The sequence below is a fragment of the Montipora capricornis genome, chromosome 14 (assembly GCF_036669925.1).
Source record: "Montipora capricornis isolate CH-2021 chromosome 14, ASM3666992v2, whole genome shotgun sequence".
NCBI classification, from domain to species: domain Eukaryota; kingdom Metazoa; phylum Cnidaria; class Anthozoa; order Scleractinia; family Acroporidae; genus Montipora; species Montipora capricornis.
The window spans coordinates 11,740,305-11,756,886 of NC_090896.1; the positions used below are offsets into that span (position 1 = coordinate 11,740,305).

The 16,582-nt window shown below is 40.2% G+C and overlaps 2 protein-coding genes across 2 annotated transcripts in view; one reads left to right on the top strand and one right to left on the bottom strand.

Annotated features, from left to right (window-relative positions):
* LOC138031382 (uncharacterized) overlaps positions 1–942 on the top strand; it is a 9,128-nt gene extending 8,186 nt beyond the window's left edge. The window contains exons 6-7 of the mRNA XM_068879086.1: positions 1–90; positions 793–942. The exon at positions 1–90 is cut by the window's left edge and continues 147 nt beyond it. Of these exons, the coding sequence (XP_068735187.1) occupies positions 1–90; positions 793–942 (240 nt within the window). The remainder of the gene's footprint in view (positions 91–792) is intronic.
* A 774-nt stretch (positions 943–1,716) lies between these two features.
* Positions 1,717–16,279, bottom strand: LOC138032180 (uncharacterized). Its single transcript, XM_068879785.1, is given in 13 exon segments — positions 1,717–4,099; positions 4,819–4,907; positions 5,350–5,561; positions 8,741–8,887; positions 9,292–9,767; positions 9,769–10,507; positions 10,664–10,697; positions 11,207–11,468; positions 11,898–13,302; positions 13,849–14,250; positions 14,451–14,753; positions 15,210–15,362; positions 16,157–16,279. Coding segments are annotated over 12 exon segments (4,281 nt in total). The 5' UTR covers positions 15,232–15,362; positions 16,157–16,279; the 3' UTR covers positions 1,717–3,909.
* Between the last annotated feature and the right edge of the window lie 303 nt (positions 16,280–16,582).

The following is a 16,582-nucleotide window of genomic DNA, read 5'->3' on the forward strand; positions in this document are numbered from 1 at the left end:
ACTACAGAGCAGACGGTTTATGAGCCACTGACCCAGGGGGCTGTAGAACTGAGTCCACATCTGAGCACCCGAGGGATTAATAGTCCTCACGTATGTATAAATAAACAGTTTTCTTGAAAGGGAATTGTTGGGGCGTAGTTGCAGAATTGCTGGGGATATCCTGCAATGTGCTCCAAGTTTTCATCATCTAGAGGAGATAACAATTTGTATGAAAATTTATAATAGAGAGATGTTTTTGTACATTTTGTTTTGCCAGCAGGGCTAACATCAAAAATAACTGTAGGGGGTACTAAAGATGAACTAGCAAGTACCTGTATCTTGTACAGGAGGGGGAGCAGTGTGTATTAATAGAGATTCCTTTCCGCCAGGGAATCTGATAAAAATGATAGCAGGTAACTCGATCCATTGTGGACAAGCAGGTTATGTATCCTGCAGCGATAGATAACCACTTTGAGAAAAGCGTTCTTTAGTGTTGTTTTCTTACAATGTTGGGTGTGTAAGAAGGTAGGGGAGTAGGGGGATTTGGGGTCCCATTCTCCTATAGAGAAAGAGGTTTCCATCTAAGAGAGTGGCCGTACAAGTTACAGAAAAAGGGGAGGGGAAGGAGGGGTTATGAAATGGTTTAAATAACAAGCAAGTCAGCCAGATTTCTCTCTGTTATGAAGTGTTTAGTTTAGTGCCTGGCTACAGCCTGGTTGATTGTCAAACTTGTTCATAATTGACAGGGATTGTTAACTCTACAAAAGATTCTTGTCACCTATCCTTAAGATATCTCTCTGTTGTTTATTCTAGGGATGGCGTCTAGCTTCCGTCAAAGAGTTTCGAGATGCTTTGGAATCCCAGGCCATGGAGAGGGAGAATGTGCGTGGAAATCTTAAATGGCTGACCATGAAACGGGAAATTAGAGTGCTCTACAACAAAGACCAAGAACCTGTGTCGTAAACGGTTGTAAAGCGCCCCCCCCCCCCCTCCCCCCAACCCCCAGAACCACTTTGAAAACAAAACATGTCAAGGGAGGGAGGAAGGGAAGAAAAGTAAAAGATCGACCTATCTTAATCTTGCCTGAAGACCCTAATACATGTAACTCTTCACTTTTTAATCTATGCATATATGTTTCAGCGCTTAAGATAATTTGTCGCTCACATGCGAGGTAAAACGCTTAAATGCTGTTTGTTGCTCATGAATCCTAACTGGCAGAGCAACTGGTCATTTTACAAACGCGGATGATTAGGTACTATCGAGAATTTGCACCTGAGAACAGCGGAGATCAAGCCCATCGTTGTTCCCTGATCGCTATTGCACACGTCTAGCTGTGTGAGCTATTTTAGGGAAGGTGGGGACAAGGGCCCTCTTCAGACCCCAAACAAGCTATCAAGAGGTCGGGGTGGGACGGCATGGGACGAGGAGTGAGTTGGGGGGGAGGAAGAGACGGGGAAGGGAGGGGGAGCACAATACAGACAATACAATTTATGGTTTTGTCCTTGAAGTCCAAATTAATTTTCGGTTGAATGCTTCAGCGGGGATTTTCGCATTGCCGCAGAGCTTCTCTTTAACACTCAACTTCTCATGGCGTCTTTAGAGAGAAATGCCAGTGATTATAATTACAGAAGAGTATTTGACATGAATACGCTGCAGTGCAGTACAAAACGAGCTTTTGTACCCACGGCTTGTGAGGGCGGTAGTAGAATTCTTTTCCATTTTTGTCCCAATCTTTATTGACTTGAAAGAAGTCAAAGCCAAGAAATGTTTGTCTATCACAAAATAAATGTCTGAACTTAAAGCAGGGTGAATAAACGCATTTGTTTTACTTGACTTGCACATTTAAGAACAAGCAAGTCTTTGCATTATTAATTTAATAGGGTATACTATCTCACTGTTAAGATGTAACGTTCGAGAGGCTTTATCAAACTGAAAGAAGATTTTGATCTGGACGATTCAACTGCTGCTAATGTTTTTGGTAACATTTAATCACATTCATATGAAACCTTTATTAGGAGTTTTCAGTTTAAACTATTAGCGGATATTATTTTTACTAATGATCGTCTTGCTAAAATAGGTTATGTCCCGAATGATCTGTATACCTTTTGTGAGAAAGGATCAGAAACGGTTCATCACCTATTTTATGCATGTTCTTTCTCCCATCGTTTTTGGAAACATCTTGAAAACTTCTGGTTTATGCTCTCAGGAAAGTATGTAGAATTCACCTTGAAAGATGTTTTTGTCGGTAGACAAGTTGGAGAATCCGACCAATTACTTAACTATCTGTTCATTCTGGCTAAACTTCATATTTGGAATTGTCGTAAACGTAAAGTACCCCCAAATTTGGAAATTTTTAAGGCAATGCTGGATGTGAAATACAGAACGGAAATGTATCTTGCCTCTAAGAATAATAAGGTAAAACAATTTCAGGCTAAATGGAAATTTTATATCAATGTTAGAGATACTTACTAGGTATAATTATTAGTTGAAGTAATGAAGGTGTTATTAGTGACCTGTTAATAATTGCAGTGTACTTAACCTTATAACTGTAAATAAAATGTGGGAAACAAAAAAAAAAAAAGATGTAACTTTGCAAACAAAAGCTGAAAAGCATTTGCTGTGAACCCAGTTTATAAATTCCCCAGTCATGCCATGACTACTACTTTTTGTTACACAAATAAGTTTTAACAATTATTCTTTTAAATGTAAAACAGTATGTTCGATGTTCAACATCCATTGTCAGGTAATGACAAGGGAGTAAATAAAGTGCGCAAAACAGAAACGAAGCAAGTCGAATAACTCCGCGCTGATAATGTAAAAAACAGTTGCTACAGAATTCCTATGTTGCCTTTAGTTTTACTTTCATTTATGGTGGCCCAAAAACCTAACAAAAATTGTAACTAGGAATAAATTTTGTTGTCAACTTTTCACAGTATCCCTATTTCTAGGAGTTGTTATCCACGAATCGATGCTAATAATTTATAGAGTGATCTTTAAAAGATCTTTAACTCATAATTTAAAACACTTTAAAATTGGTTAATATTTAGGATCCCACTTAACATTATTGCTTTCATTGTAATTGCTTTTATTATTATTTTAAGTGCCCCCATAAAGTTTTTCTTAGAAAAAAGGATAAATACCTTGAAACCTTACTCACTTCACACAGTTCGTTGGTAGAAAAAGAGTTCGTTGTTTGTTCGTTTTTTCACTGGTTGGATCACTCATTCTCTTCGTTCCGTTCGCTCGTACTTACGTTGATTGATTCCTTTCATTACATTCATTCTTTTCGTTCGTTCGTTTATTCGCTTCGCTCTTTCGTTGGTTCGTGGCTTGGTTCGTTTGTTTGTGTAAGTACACCTAGAGGTTAGACTAACAAGTACGCATAACAATTCAACAAACCTTCACTGGTTCAAAACCAGTGGAAAAAAACCACCTATACAAATTTATGTCGACAGATTCAAACGTTTGATAACGTTACACTAATAACCACTACTTAGCTACATATATATATCTTCCGTAATGACCGGTTATGTTACAACTGGGAAGTCCCGCGGGTAACGAGCAGTGTGCGGGAGAAAAGCACGTAATGTTTTGTCACGTAAATGAAAGCGCGCGAGACACGACTTGGAACGGGCGAATGACACTAGCTGTAAAGCAACTTGGCTCGCATATGGCCTGGAGATAAAGCACCCCTACGTTTTAAAGCGCGTTTTGGTAGTTGAATAAGAATAAAGGGTTGTTAACTTTCTGTCAAAGGTAGATTCCAAATTACTATCACTTGCCAGTAAAGTAGACTAAACACGATGTGAATGGAAGCCTTGTTTGAAAATTGATGTTTGAGACGGGTTATGAATTTCGAATTTAAAACGTTCAGGCTACATTTTGCAAGATGTATCTCATAAGACATAGCCCCTTTACCCTGTGGACAATCTATGAATATGAAATGTAGGCCATAAGTAGTACAGCCACTGCGACCAGTATTAAAGTGACTCTGGGATTCATATTCTGCACTTTGCTACTCTCTGTCCTTGACTGCGTCACATGATGCTTCGTGTTTTCCTCGTGATCCGTTCTCCATTGAGCACGTTCATCTCCCCTTCGCCAACGTATTTCAGTTATGCTATTGACAGAACAACACAGGTCGGTAAATACTTCGCGGATGCTTTATTGAAAGTACGTAGTACCCTCCATCCACCCTCCTACCCTCCATCGTTTCTTGGTTTTAAGAACCTTGCCTAGCTGCTGCCCATCCATTACTTTGATGGACATTTTTCCAGCAGCTGGAGGGGGTGGGGGGGGGGGGAGGGGTTGGAAACAGGCGTGGTGCTGATAGCACGTTATACCGCAAATGTACTTAAATCTCCAATTTCGCTGGAATTATCTGGAAAAGGGGTTTCTAAAAGGTATCTCCATACGAGAGGTCTCTTTCTCCGATAACGCAGTTTACGGAGAGAAGCAGCTGAAATCCTAACCGCAATGACCGAAATATTCTCATTTAGTCAATCTGTTCACAGTTATCACGTCAAAGGCCAACTTTCAGTTTAAGTGTTGTAAAGAGTGATATTTTCAAGTTACATTGAGTGTTTCTATCCCTGTGCACAGCTAAAAAAAGCTAGATGTGTCTTATCTCTTTATTCCACTGCCTTTGAAAGAAAGATGGATAAATTTACCAATGTTTTATTTGCTTTAATTTTTTTTCCCTTCACATATTTGACTCGTTTACCTTCGAAACATTTGATGTAAATTGAAGTTAACAAAACATACTGGGATGTATTTTACGTCTTGCTAAGATTCTGATAACACAGACCCGTATTTTACCACTGAGGTATTCACTCTTACCTCTCCTGTTTCGTTCCACTTGACTCTCTTTGTTGAAGTCCTTTCTTTGTTTGCTGGAATTCATCTTGATTTAGGCATGGTTCAGTTTCCTTTTGTAGAAAGAAAGAAAAGTAGAATTGAGTATCATTCATAACTGACTTTGTTCACTGGCTGTTAAATGGCATTGGGACCAGCGAGTAATGATGGAAAACTGAAAAATGATTGTACACATGTCATAGTACAGTAAGTATGTGGCTGAACAGTCTCCATACAAATGAATGCGGATTACTTCCAAGGTCTGTTAATAAGCCTAATGCTTTTGTTCGAGAGTCTCTTGAGGTCTTGTCAGTGATAAGAGATAGCAGATTTTTTTTTCACCCAAGCAACAGTGACTTGCATAGAAGCACCTTTAATAATCTGAAGACCTTATAAGGTAGATAGCTGTGGAAGTAACAGAGGTTTTGAATTGCCCCGCCCATCTTGCTAGTTAACTAGCGCACATGCAAAGTTAAAGAGAGCTGTATATATCCTTTCAGAGTTCACTCATCCTACCTGATAGCTCAGCACTGTTTCTTCGACCTCAGGCGATATAGAAGGTTCTGCGACTATTTTGCTTTCCGTTTCTTGGTTGGCCGTTGAATGCAATTCTCTATTCCGGTTGTCATCGTTCTCTTGTTCAAAGTTTGAGAATGGTGATACGTTTGTGGCAGCATTGAAGGCATTACAGCTTTCTACGGGAAAAGGTGCTTCATGCGGTCCTGACCCTGTGATATGCAAGCACACTACTATTTTACAAATACTCTTTAACTTAGTATATTACCCTCTGCTTTCGACACTTTCAATCGACTTGGCAGCTGCAGGTACAGCCGGTACTACACGACAAAAGCTATATAGCTTTGTATTGCCGCTGAGGGGTGGGTACTGACTCTTAAGCTCTTGCTGTCTACAAGATAATGTGTTTTGATGTGAAATCCACGGAGGCTTACAAGAGAGTAATTTGGCTAGATTTTACGAAATGTAGTAATTAAAACCCAGTTCACAACTATGTAGAAACCAAAGGGTAACTTTCACAGTAAATATTACATGTACTTTTTCAAAGAACATACACCGAATTCATAATGGCGGATCGCTCGGGTAAGCCTCGGTACGAGAGCATGAAAACGAGGCGGGTGAGGATAGACACTCTAGTTCTAATATGGCGGTAAGTGTAGCGAAGACCTCCACAGCTCCAGTTTTACTAAAGGAAAGTGATATTACTGAAGCTAGTGATTCGGGAAGGAAACCAGCAGAGTTGAGAAAAGTTAATCTTTTGTTTTGGCAGCAATTTGAGCGTGATCGTGAAAGTACAGCTCGAAAGACGACGGTATGTTTACATCAAATGATCCTCTGACAACGAAATAATATGTTGCTATTTTCCGCTAACAACACAGATCCAGTATTTTATTTCTTTAGATATTCGCCTCTTTCCATGATCTGACTTGCATGTAGAGGCGTTGTAATACTTTGCTGAATGAAATTTAAATTATTTCGAGTTTTGTTGTTTGTTGTTTGTGTACCACGAATAAGCTTAAATTAACCTGTATCTTCATATATTGGCACTTCCCTTACAGAATCAAATGGTACGTGATAACAAAAAGGCGGTTGGTTTTCAAATTCATAATCTCGGAGTAGAACTTTTATTGGTACAAACGGGAAGATTAATCGGACTCTTTCTCACCCGATGCTCACACTGACCCTTTATTTAAAAATTTAAAAATTCTAAATCTCGAGAGTATCTACAAACTTCAAATAGGTAAATTTATGTATCAATACAGATCTGGCTTACTTCCTTATAGCTTCAATAATATGTTCTCGGTGACACACCCGGTGCATTCTTATGGCACTAGAAGTTCAGAGTTTTTCCATTTACCACAAATATTATGCAGAACCAATATGAGAAAGTTCTCTATTAGTTTCCAAGGTCCTAATTCTTTTAATTCTATTAGTTCTGAAATTCGTAATGCAACAAGTACCACTTCGTTTTGCTGTAAGCTGAAAGCATTCCTCTTACCTTAAAAATATTCATTAAAATATATATTTATATATTTTTTTTTCTCTCTCTGTTTTTTATCCTAATTATGATCAGTATGACTATCTAATTTATCATAAGATTTTAAAGAAGCTCTGCCATTTTCCCCTTAAGAAATTAAGATTTTGTTCTAGTTATTTAACTGAGGGAGCCATTCTCTATAAGCCCGCTGGCTTCTTTTGGGTTTCCTCGCCATGAGAATGTAAATAGTTAGATTATTTTTTTTCTTCTCTCTCTTGTACCCCTTATGGCAAATAAATAAACTGAAACTAAACCGAGGTTAAATGTGAGACACAACAGGCAAGCTACCATATTCATTTTGTATCTTTCTGTTGTAGCTTTTCTTTGAGTGCACTTGAAGCAAGTGACCTAGCAAATTTCCATCCTAGGTAGCTTTTTTAACTTCAGTATCATTCATGCCTGGTCATTTTGAGGCTCAATTTATGGTTGACAGGCAGTGACCTTATCAGCCATCTTGCTGTGTACAGGCTAGATTTTCATTATTTATCTAAATTAATTTCCTCATTCACTGGTAACTTACCAATTTTACAACTCAGGGTACATTTAACATTTAGAATTTTTGATTCAGAGTTTTCCTCTGAAGTCATTTTGAACATGTAAGCTGGTTTGAAGTCACAGTAACCAATTTTACCTATGGCATAAAGCACATGAAGCTGTTGCAGCACTGACATCAGATAATTTTATTATTCTTCTAAAGTGAATTGATTTTTCAATAAGGTGATACCATGTTTTTGGTCGTATATAATGTAAAAGGCAACTTATCTGTCACATGAAGAGCATTATGTTTCTTATTTCTGTGATAGCACCACTGAAAATTGTTTCTATAGTCCTTTGCTGTTAAAAATCTATCAAATATCCATCTCCAAGAAGTCTCTATTCATTTAAACCTTAGAACTACGAAACACAAGATCACCTGCACGCTATATATTTATCTTTTTTACCAAAGCAAACTCTACAAACCTTAGATTTTACTCTATGCTGTTAAAAGATGAAACAATAAAAGATCTCTCCATAATTAGGCCAGTTAACACAGAACACTGAAGTTTTTTTATTGAAAACAAACTTCCTGGAAGAATATTGAAAATTATGGTAACCTAAAATTACTATGAGTAAAGCCATAACATTCATCAGTAATGATCCCAGGCATATCAAGAACATTTATCCAGCAAATGCTTATGTATATTCCTGTAACATCAATAAGAGGAAATCAATTCAAGAATCAGAAGGGAAATGGTACAATTACTGACTTTTATATTCTGACTTAAATCATTGTAAATAAGGAGATAAACAATAAATTTGTCCCCGCAACCTGTTAACCTTCTTGACTCACTGTAAAGACAAAACAAGGCCAAAAAAAAAACAAACAAAAAATTTTAAGTTGTATGGTAAAGACTCAACAAGACTCAAAAAATGAGAAACTACTAAGTTTTATTTGGTGAAAAATACAGCTGTTTGTCCGAAAAACTTAGCGAAAAAGTTAAAAATCATTGCCTGTTTAACTTTAACCCTAATCTGATTTATGGTTACCAGAAGACCCGCATCATTCGATGTAAAGCAGAGAAAATATACCGTCGTCTTACGAGCTGTGTTCGCACGATCACGCTTGAATCGCTGCCAAAACAAAAGATTAGCTTTTCCCAACTCTGCTGGTTTCCTTCCCGCATCACTAGCTTCAGTTATATCACTTTCCTTTAGTAAAACTGGAGCTGTACAGGTCTTCGCTTCACTTATCGCCATATTAGAACTAGAGTGTCTATCCTCACCCGCCTCGTTTTCATGCTCTCGTGCCGAGGCTTGCCCGAGCGATCCACCATTATGAATTCGGTGTATAGTCATATTTTGTTTGTAACATACCGCCACTACAGGTCCCAGGTCTTCGGCTTAGTGGGAATGCAGGTTGTGTTGCCTGCTCGTTCTCTTCTGCCATGTATTTGACACACTGCACATCTGTTGCGGCTTCATCTCCTTGCTCACCGCTATCTTTGTCGTCACCTTTTCTTTCTGGAAATTTTAAATGAATATTTCACGATAGTTAGAGAGGAAGCCACATTAGCCTTAGTTGGTTTTCAATTGGGTCCTCTATTCTGGATGAACTGGAATTCTGAGAATGCTTTTTGTGGAGGGAGGACAACAGGAGAACCCGTGGCGAGACTCAGCCCACATATGACACCGGGCCAGGATCGAAGCCGGTCCACAATGGTGGGAAACGAGCGCTCTCGCCACTGCGCCATCCCTGCTCCCACAGCTTGCTGTTCTCCTCCGTATAATTATTTTGCCTAAAACTAAAAGAGAGCCGTACTTCAGCAATCAGCCAGCTAGCCAGACAGACAGACAGACAGACAGACAAAGACCGTGGGGGAATTCTGATTTAAGCTTATCACTAGAGAATGTAATATACTTCTCACCTGTAACCCGAGAGAGCATTTCTCCCGTGAGGGCTTCACATCGCTTTGACCAGGCGAAGGAATTCTCGCAATCATCCTTCAATGTTTGTGCATCATGTAACCTGTCTGACCTGGGTTTCTCCTTCACGGCTTGAATTGCTTTAGCCCACTCTTTGGCGTCTTCTGAATGCACGACACACGATGAAGCCAAGGGATTTTTCATGTTCTCGAGAGCTTTTGCAAATCCCGAGTTACCGCCTACTAGAATTGGTAGACCGGCAGATAAGGCCTCAAGAGCAGTCAGACCAAAGCCCTCCGTCCTTGATGGCATAATGGCAAGATCCACCTGACATAGCAACTTAGCTAGCTCTTCCCTGCTTTCGATAAAGCCACGAACGGATAGTTGACGAGGAGAAATGCCCTGCTGAAGTAACTTCTCTGTCACTTTTTCTTCACTCCCACTTGGCGCACCAACAGAATAGAGATGGTACCCTTGGCTCTGCAATCGCTTTCGCAGCTATATCAAATCCTTTCAGCTTGAAATCGTCCGCGTCACCACGACCAAACACCAAGACGTTAAATTTCTCTCTGTCGTCTTTAGCCTGCTTGCATTCTCTAAATTCGTGGAAGATGCTGGGATCTGGAATGATTTCAAAGACCGTCTTGTTGGGAGAATGACGCAAATACGTCTTGTACAACTCCGTTAACTTTGGTCCAACTGCAACCACCATGTCAGCAAGGTCAGCCAGTTTTACCTCCGTATGATGCTTCTGCTCGCCTCTCGAGATGTTGCAAGAATAATCCTTGTACATGGCGAGTTCCTCGGGAGCTGTATGCTCCACCTGAACCCAAACGCATTTTTGACAGAATCTTTTGATCAGCTGGGCCTGTTTCCCGAGTCTCGCCCCATTCCCAACCACAATGTCGATCTCTGGTAATTCTTCTGGTGGAGAGGAAAGTCGATCAAGGTCTTCATAGCCAGGTAATTCTTTTGCTTTTAAAAGAGTGATACCATGGCTTGACGCAATTTGCTTTTCTTCTTCACTGCACTTTGTAACATAGAAACTGACCGCCAGCTTGGCGTTTTTCGCCAGTTCTATTGCTAGTTGTCTGTTAAGGGTTCGTAGACCACCTTTCCCAGATCCCCATTCTCCGGCTAATAGCAAAATCTGTTTTGCATTGGTTGAAGGACTTGACGCTTTCCGACAATGCTTAGGTGAAGACCGCGATCGGCTAACTGTATGTATAAAACAAGAAAACAGACTGTTAAAGCGAAACCAAGCCAATAAGGATGCACTTAGTTAAGAATAATTAAAACTGGTGCAGTAAAGCATCACATTATCGTCTCGAAGTGTTTGCCAAGGGACAGTAACAAACATAACAGACTACCTACCAAATTCATTCGCGGTGTTGTTGTTATTCACGGCCTGAAAAAAGATGATCAGTTTGAGGTAATTACAAACATGTACTGATATTGCTTATAAGGTACCCTCAGAAGCATATATATGCTTTTGTTACCCTGGGTAAGACGTTACATGACTGGTCTTAATTTCAATGGACTACACTCATTGTGGAGACAGACAAAGGAAACATTGGTCGATAGCGGAAGAACATGAACGTTCCTTGTGTCGTGAACTATACTCTAATCTCCTGGTTTACATGGGCTGGATGGGTGAGCTGAGAGCTCATAACTGGCCCGACAGCGACAAACAAACGTCCCATCTCACTCTCAAAGATGTGTATATGAGACCGCTCTGAGTAAACTTATTTTGTTGTATCAGCACAATCATTCATCATACAACTAAATGACTACATTTGACCCGAAACATGCCAGATGAATTCAAATAAATTTTGCCGTTTGTCGTGCCGTTCACAAAGTCATAATTGTACTTCCATTTGTAAGGCATGCCACGAAAGCCAGAAAAACCCTCCTCACCTGAACCCAAGGTTCGAAGTTTTCTTCAAGCAAGAAGGATTCATCGCCTTTAGCATCTGGACAGTAGAACTTGCGGCTTTTCAAAGGAATGTAGTGAGCACAGTCGTCATGCAAACATCCCTTTGTGTCGTGCCAGATACAGTTGCCAGTGCTGGAGTCTACCTTTCCAGGGCACAATCTGCATTGAACGCACAAATCCCAAGACACTGAACGCAACCAGTGGCACTCGCCGCGCATTGTCTCCAAACTCCTTTCCAAGCAACTAGAAAAAAAAAAGAATATTACGTGAGCTTAGTTATCAATAACTATTTCACGATTCCTCAGCTCAAAGCCCACCTAGACAATTAATAAGGACCGAATGTGCAGTGTTTAAGAGGGCCTCAAAATGCTAGCCAAAACAACTGTATCCAGGCTAGCCCCCGCCTCCCCTCCCCCCCCCCCCCCCACACCGAGCTTGAAGCACTAAGTTAATCTTATCCTTTTTTTATTCCAGCTAATAAATAGCTTGTATCTACCAGAGAAAATATTGAAGGACAACATGCGATGGTAATTGGTCTTCTTCTTACTGATGGAAATCAATACAATATCACAATAGTTATCCTTGTCACCAGTATGCTTGATTGTGAAATGGTATTGTGATGTGAAATAATACTTTGATCAACCCTCGAGATAGAAGGACTGAGGTTCTAACCTGTACACCTCCGAAAGGAATCCCGAATCATTGCAGAGTGAGTCCAACTTGTCTTGTGACCAGACTTGCAACTTTACCACACTTTTGAAGCAGACCAATCCAAGGAAGTTTTTGCCGTCTAAAACGAAGCGGGCTGCGTTCGCGAAAATTTGCTGCTGATCGCAGGAACTTTTCCTTGCCGCCCACACTCCAAACAACACGAAAAGCCTGGAGATATGCCCAATGGGAACGTACTCGGTCTTGAAAGTGACGTACACTGGTGAAGACGAGGTGTCGTCTGCTTTTGGGATCATTTCTTTCCCCGGTCTTGCTGTTAGCATGCAGGGGACGAGGTAGATTTCTTCGTTGTCCTTACTAGGACAACGAAAAAGAAGGTTGAATTTCTCCATCAGAAACAGCAATGACTGCTCAACTTCCATCAAGCCCCGCTCTCTGCAGGCATGGTCAAGAAGCTCTTTTGCTAGAATCCCTTTCTTTTTGAGCTTTTTGCGATGGCTGCGGATGTTAATCTTTTCCTCTGTGCTCGGGACGACAGTTATTATTTTGCAAAGCACGTTTACAAGCCACTGCGGATCCAGCACCACCAAGCCATTTGGATCATTTGCATTTTCGTGATAGATTATGATGCCACGATCGTGAAGAAAGTTCAAAATCGGGTCAACATCGTCCACTTGAATTGTACAAACTTTTTCCACGATTTCTTCTTTAAAGGAAAGTTTAGGGATGTACTTTACTCCACATTCTGCTGCGTGTTGAATCTTGCTCTCTATTTTGAGCCACTGCAAGGGAACTTCCTTTTTGGTGTGCGGCAGCTTATTTGCCACTTCCAATATCTGCCGACGTAAACGGACAATTCCTGGGTCTTCCTGTGCCTTACCAGCGCGTGTGTTGTCCACAACAACACTCCCTGCAATATGCTCACCTATCAGTCTATTTTTGCAGAATCTGTCCAAAAGGCAATCCATGATTCTGTTGGGGTCTTCCTTGACACTGTCGGCATGTGTACCCACAAGGATGACTGGTGGTAGAGTCTCACTTTCCGCAGAGTATTTTAAGGAGTGCACCATGTCCATCCACCACATGATATGATCTAGATTTGAATCTTCACCGTCAGGATTCGGTACCGAGTGTTTGCCTCCAGTATTCCCTCCTGCCTTATCGAACAAATTCTTTGATAGATCAAACGCCAAGACGTACACAGCTTCCGGGGACATAAAGATGGGATGAATGGCACGATAAACAGCTTGGCCAGCAAAATCCCAAATGACAGGCCATATTCCATCGGAGTCGTTATCTTTGCAATTATCGACCTCGTCATCTCCAAAATCGTCTTCGAGTAAACTAGAAATATCGTCTGCAATGGTGTCCAACTCCAAATTTCCATCAACTTGCAGTTGTAACGAGGCTGAATGCAATGGGACACAAAGCAAAACTATAAGAATTATATAGAAGGTCGTACAGTTTGCAATGGAACTGAACATCTGAGCTTCTTACGGGAATTTAAAAACGAACTTTTCTTTTCCCAGTCATCATTCATACTAGTGAGTGTTGACATTTTGTCAAGATATGGATTAGTCAGAAACCTATATGTCACTAGGCTTGATCAATAAACTTTGTTTCTTAATTTGTAACTCGGGGTGTGTTTCTTAAGACATAAAAATATGTGATTTTCAATACCCTGTGTCTGATTGTAAATTAAGTTCACGTCGCCAATGAATGGCGGTCAGTGAATTCATCAGCTAACCAGAAATGGCCTAAATGAACCATTACTTCAAATGTTTTCGAAGATTTCGTTTCCTCTACAAGGACGTCCAATTCCAGGCCTTTCACCTAAAAAGTAGCAAACAAAGTCTATACATCCTAGACCTAACGGCTCTTAAGCTTTACCCTTTGACGCCGCAGTATCATAAGCTAAATTTTAGCTTATGTGAAAGAAGTACAACGTGCACACCTGGTTGTTGAGTACTTTGATTGATGGCTGTTAACTCCATGTTTGCTTTTCCTGTTGTCTCATCTTGAGATGGCTGATTTGTTGATCCTCTTAACTGGTGGCGAATCATCTCCGCACACTTCACCTTGTATGCACTCGACTTTCTATGAGCTTCTGAATTTCTCCAAGGATTTTCGCTAGCATTCTTGACGGCCTCACTCATGAGCACTCCATCTGTACTAGCCTCATCTTCTTTCAACGATTCACCTTTGAGAGCTTTGCCAAGGCTGGTCTTCCCAACGCGGTCTTCTCCGATCAACAACACTTTGACGCGCTTATCGTAAGTTTTACCTGATTTCAGAGCTCTTCGATAAGCTGCTACGGACTTTCCGCCTCTTGCCAGGATATAGGTAGGAATCAAACCTGTAAGGATGGGAGGGAAAGAATTTTGGGTTGAGTTTATAACGAAAACTCAGGCTCGTGTAAATGTGTCAATTGCGCACTTCTAAAATGGCCCATTAGCAAATTAAATGTTGGAAACATAACACAACCAACTATGTGGCTAAATATGTTATCTAAAAGATCAAGAGCATCAGTATATGGGTTATACTTCAGCGCTTTACCTTTTTCAATGAGACAACTTTTTTGCACGAGATCCCTTCTGTGAAAGGAGTGATCCAAAACTGCGGCTAGTCCTTTGTAAGTAATGTTCTTACATTTCTCTTGGTTAAGCTCGAGATGCCTGAGAATTAGTGCGCCATCTGTGGTATCCAAACAAGGTCCCTTCAGGTCTTCTGGCTCACCATTGCATAATCCCAGTAACTCGTAAAACTTCCTTAATTCGTCAGGATTATCACTTAGGTCCTTGGCTAAGCATTCGATGTCTTTCACGGTAGGTCTTCCTTCTTTCAACAGGCAGTCGATATCTATGAATATGAGAGGATGAAATCTAGCCGTGAACCACATTAGTAAATTAAAATAATAACTTTGTGAAGCTTTCCACATCAAGGACGTCTACGAAACACTTCTGAAACTTGTTATACATACACTATAAAGGTGCACCTCAACCTGGACTGTGTAAAAGCTTGCACAGGGTGATCGATATATGAGCCACATTGATGGATAGATAAAGAGACAGAAATAGCTGCCTCCTAGTCAGTGATATACTTGCAAAGTAATTAGCTTAGAATCATCCCGCATCCCTAAAAAACCTTTCCACTTGCGTCTGATTTTGGTGGGTAGACTCGGGCCAGTTTTATTGCATTTTTGAGAAATAAAAGTTTCCAGATTTTCAGGAAAGATCCTCTTCGCTTCCGGATCTTCAAGTATTGTTGAGGAATATATCTGGTAAAAGAAATGCGAAACACTTGCGATAAACATACCAATGTCGTGTTCGTCTTCCATTTCCTTTCGTCCAGGCGCTCAGTACAGTCGAAAAGATTCGACTTTCAGGAGGACTTTCAGGTTTCGGCCTGAGAACTGAGAACACTTCTTGATAAACTGCCAGATGAAAAAGTCACAAAACGTGCCAGAATCTATTACAATAAACGCAAAAAACTAACTGTTTATGAACTGCGATTTTTTAATATGTTTAAATAGTTTTTCTGACTAATTAGGATAAAATGGAAAGTTTGCAACACGAGAGAACACTTTCATGACGCGGGCGGTCTGATACCCAAATCACTGTGGGGTCATTTCGTAGAAATCCCGGAATTTGTCAACTAGGTACCTTCAACTGATAGTGAAAATAATTTAGACACGCTAACGTTTTAATCTACACTAACTTCATTGCAAACAATTTGATTACCGATAACGCGTTGCATAAATCAAAACTACGGTCTGAAGGAATCCGAGCCGCTTGCAAATAACATTTAGAGCTATTTGAATTAACGTGATTATATTGAGATCACCGAACCCGTTGAATTTGTGTTGAGGTTCTCGCAATTAATGCCTTGCTTGACTAAATGCAAGGCATTTTAATTCTGATGCAAAATATAACGGGTAGAGTATACCGACCTTATTTATATACGTAACTCAAGTTTCACTTGCTACAAACATAGTGAACACTGGTGAGTCACACACCAAAAATGAGCTGTAGACGTTGAGAAAATTTTCTTTCTAATTTTCTACTTCATCTATGAACGTTTCTTGTCTTACTTGCCCCAGTCTGGTGTTATTTATTGTACCTTTTGCTTCCCCTCTCCGTGAATAACTACTGTTTTGAAATTTCCTTTCTTCAGTTTCAAGATTATTTTGCATATGCCAAAAATTGACTTAATATATCGCAACTCTGGCTTATAATTAGAAAGTGTACATGTCATACAATTACCTCAGGCCCAAGCGTGATACAGCCAAGGGTATATTCACAGAGTGCTGGTGTTAGATGATGCAGTAATGGCTCTTTGCAATTCAAATGACTACCAAGTGAATCTTTCGTTTTTAAAGCCCTAGCAACAACGCAAGGGGTTGGGTGCAGGAAATCCCCGGGCAGCATTCCAACTTTCGCTTTTTGTTGCGTTACGGGACTTGCCCCTTCTAAATATGGGTCAACGAATTTGTTTACGTAAGTTCGTTTATTGGTCAAGAAAAATTGTCTCAAAGAAACCACTTCATTTGCACGTCAACATCAATCTGTATTAACAAATGTGCTTGAATATCGAATTGAATGAATTCGGAAATATCAGATTTCGTCTAAATGGGTCCCCTCCCAAGAGTCATTTTGGGCTGGAGGAACGTGTTTTCTACGTCTAAAGTA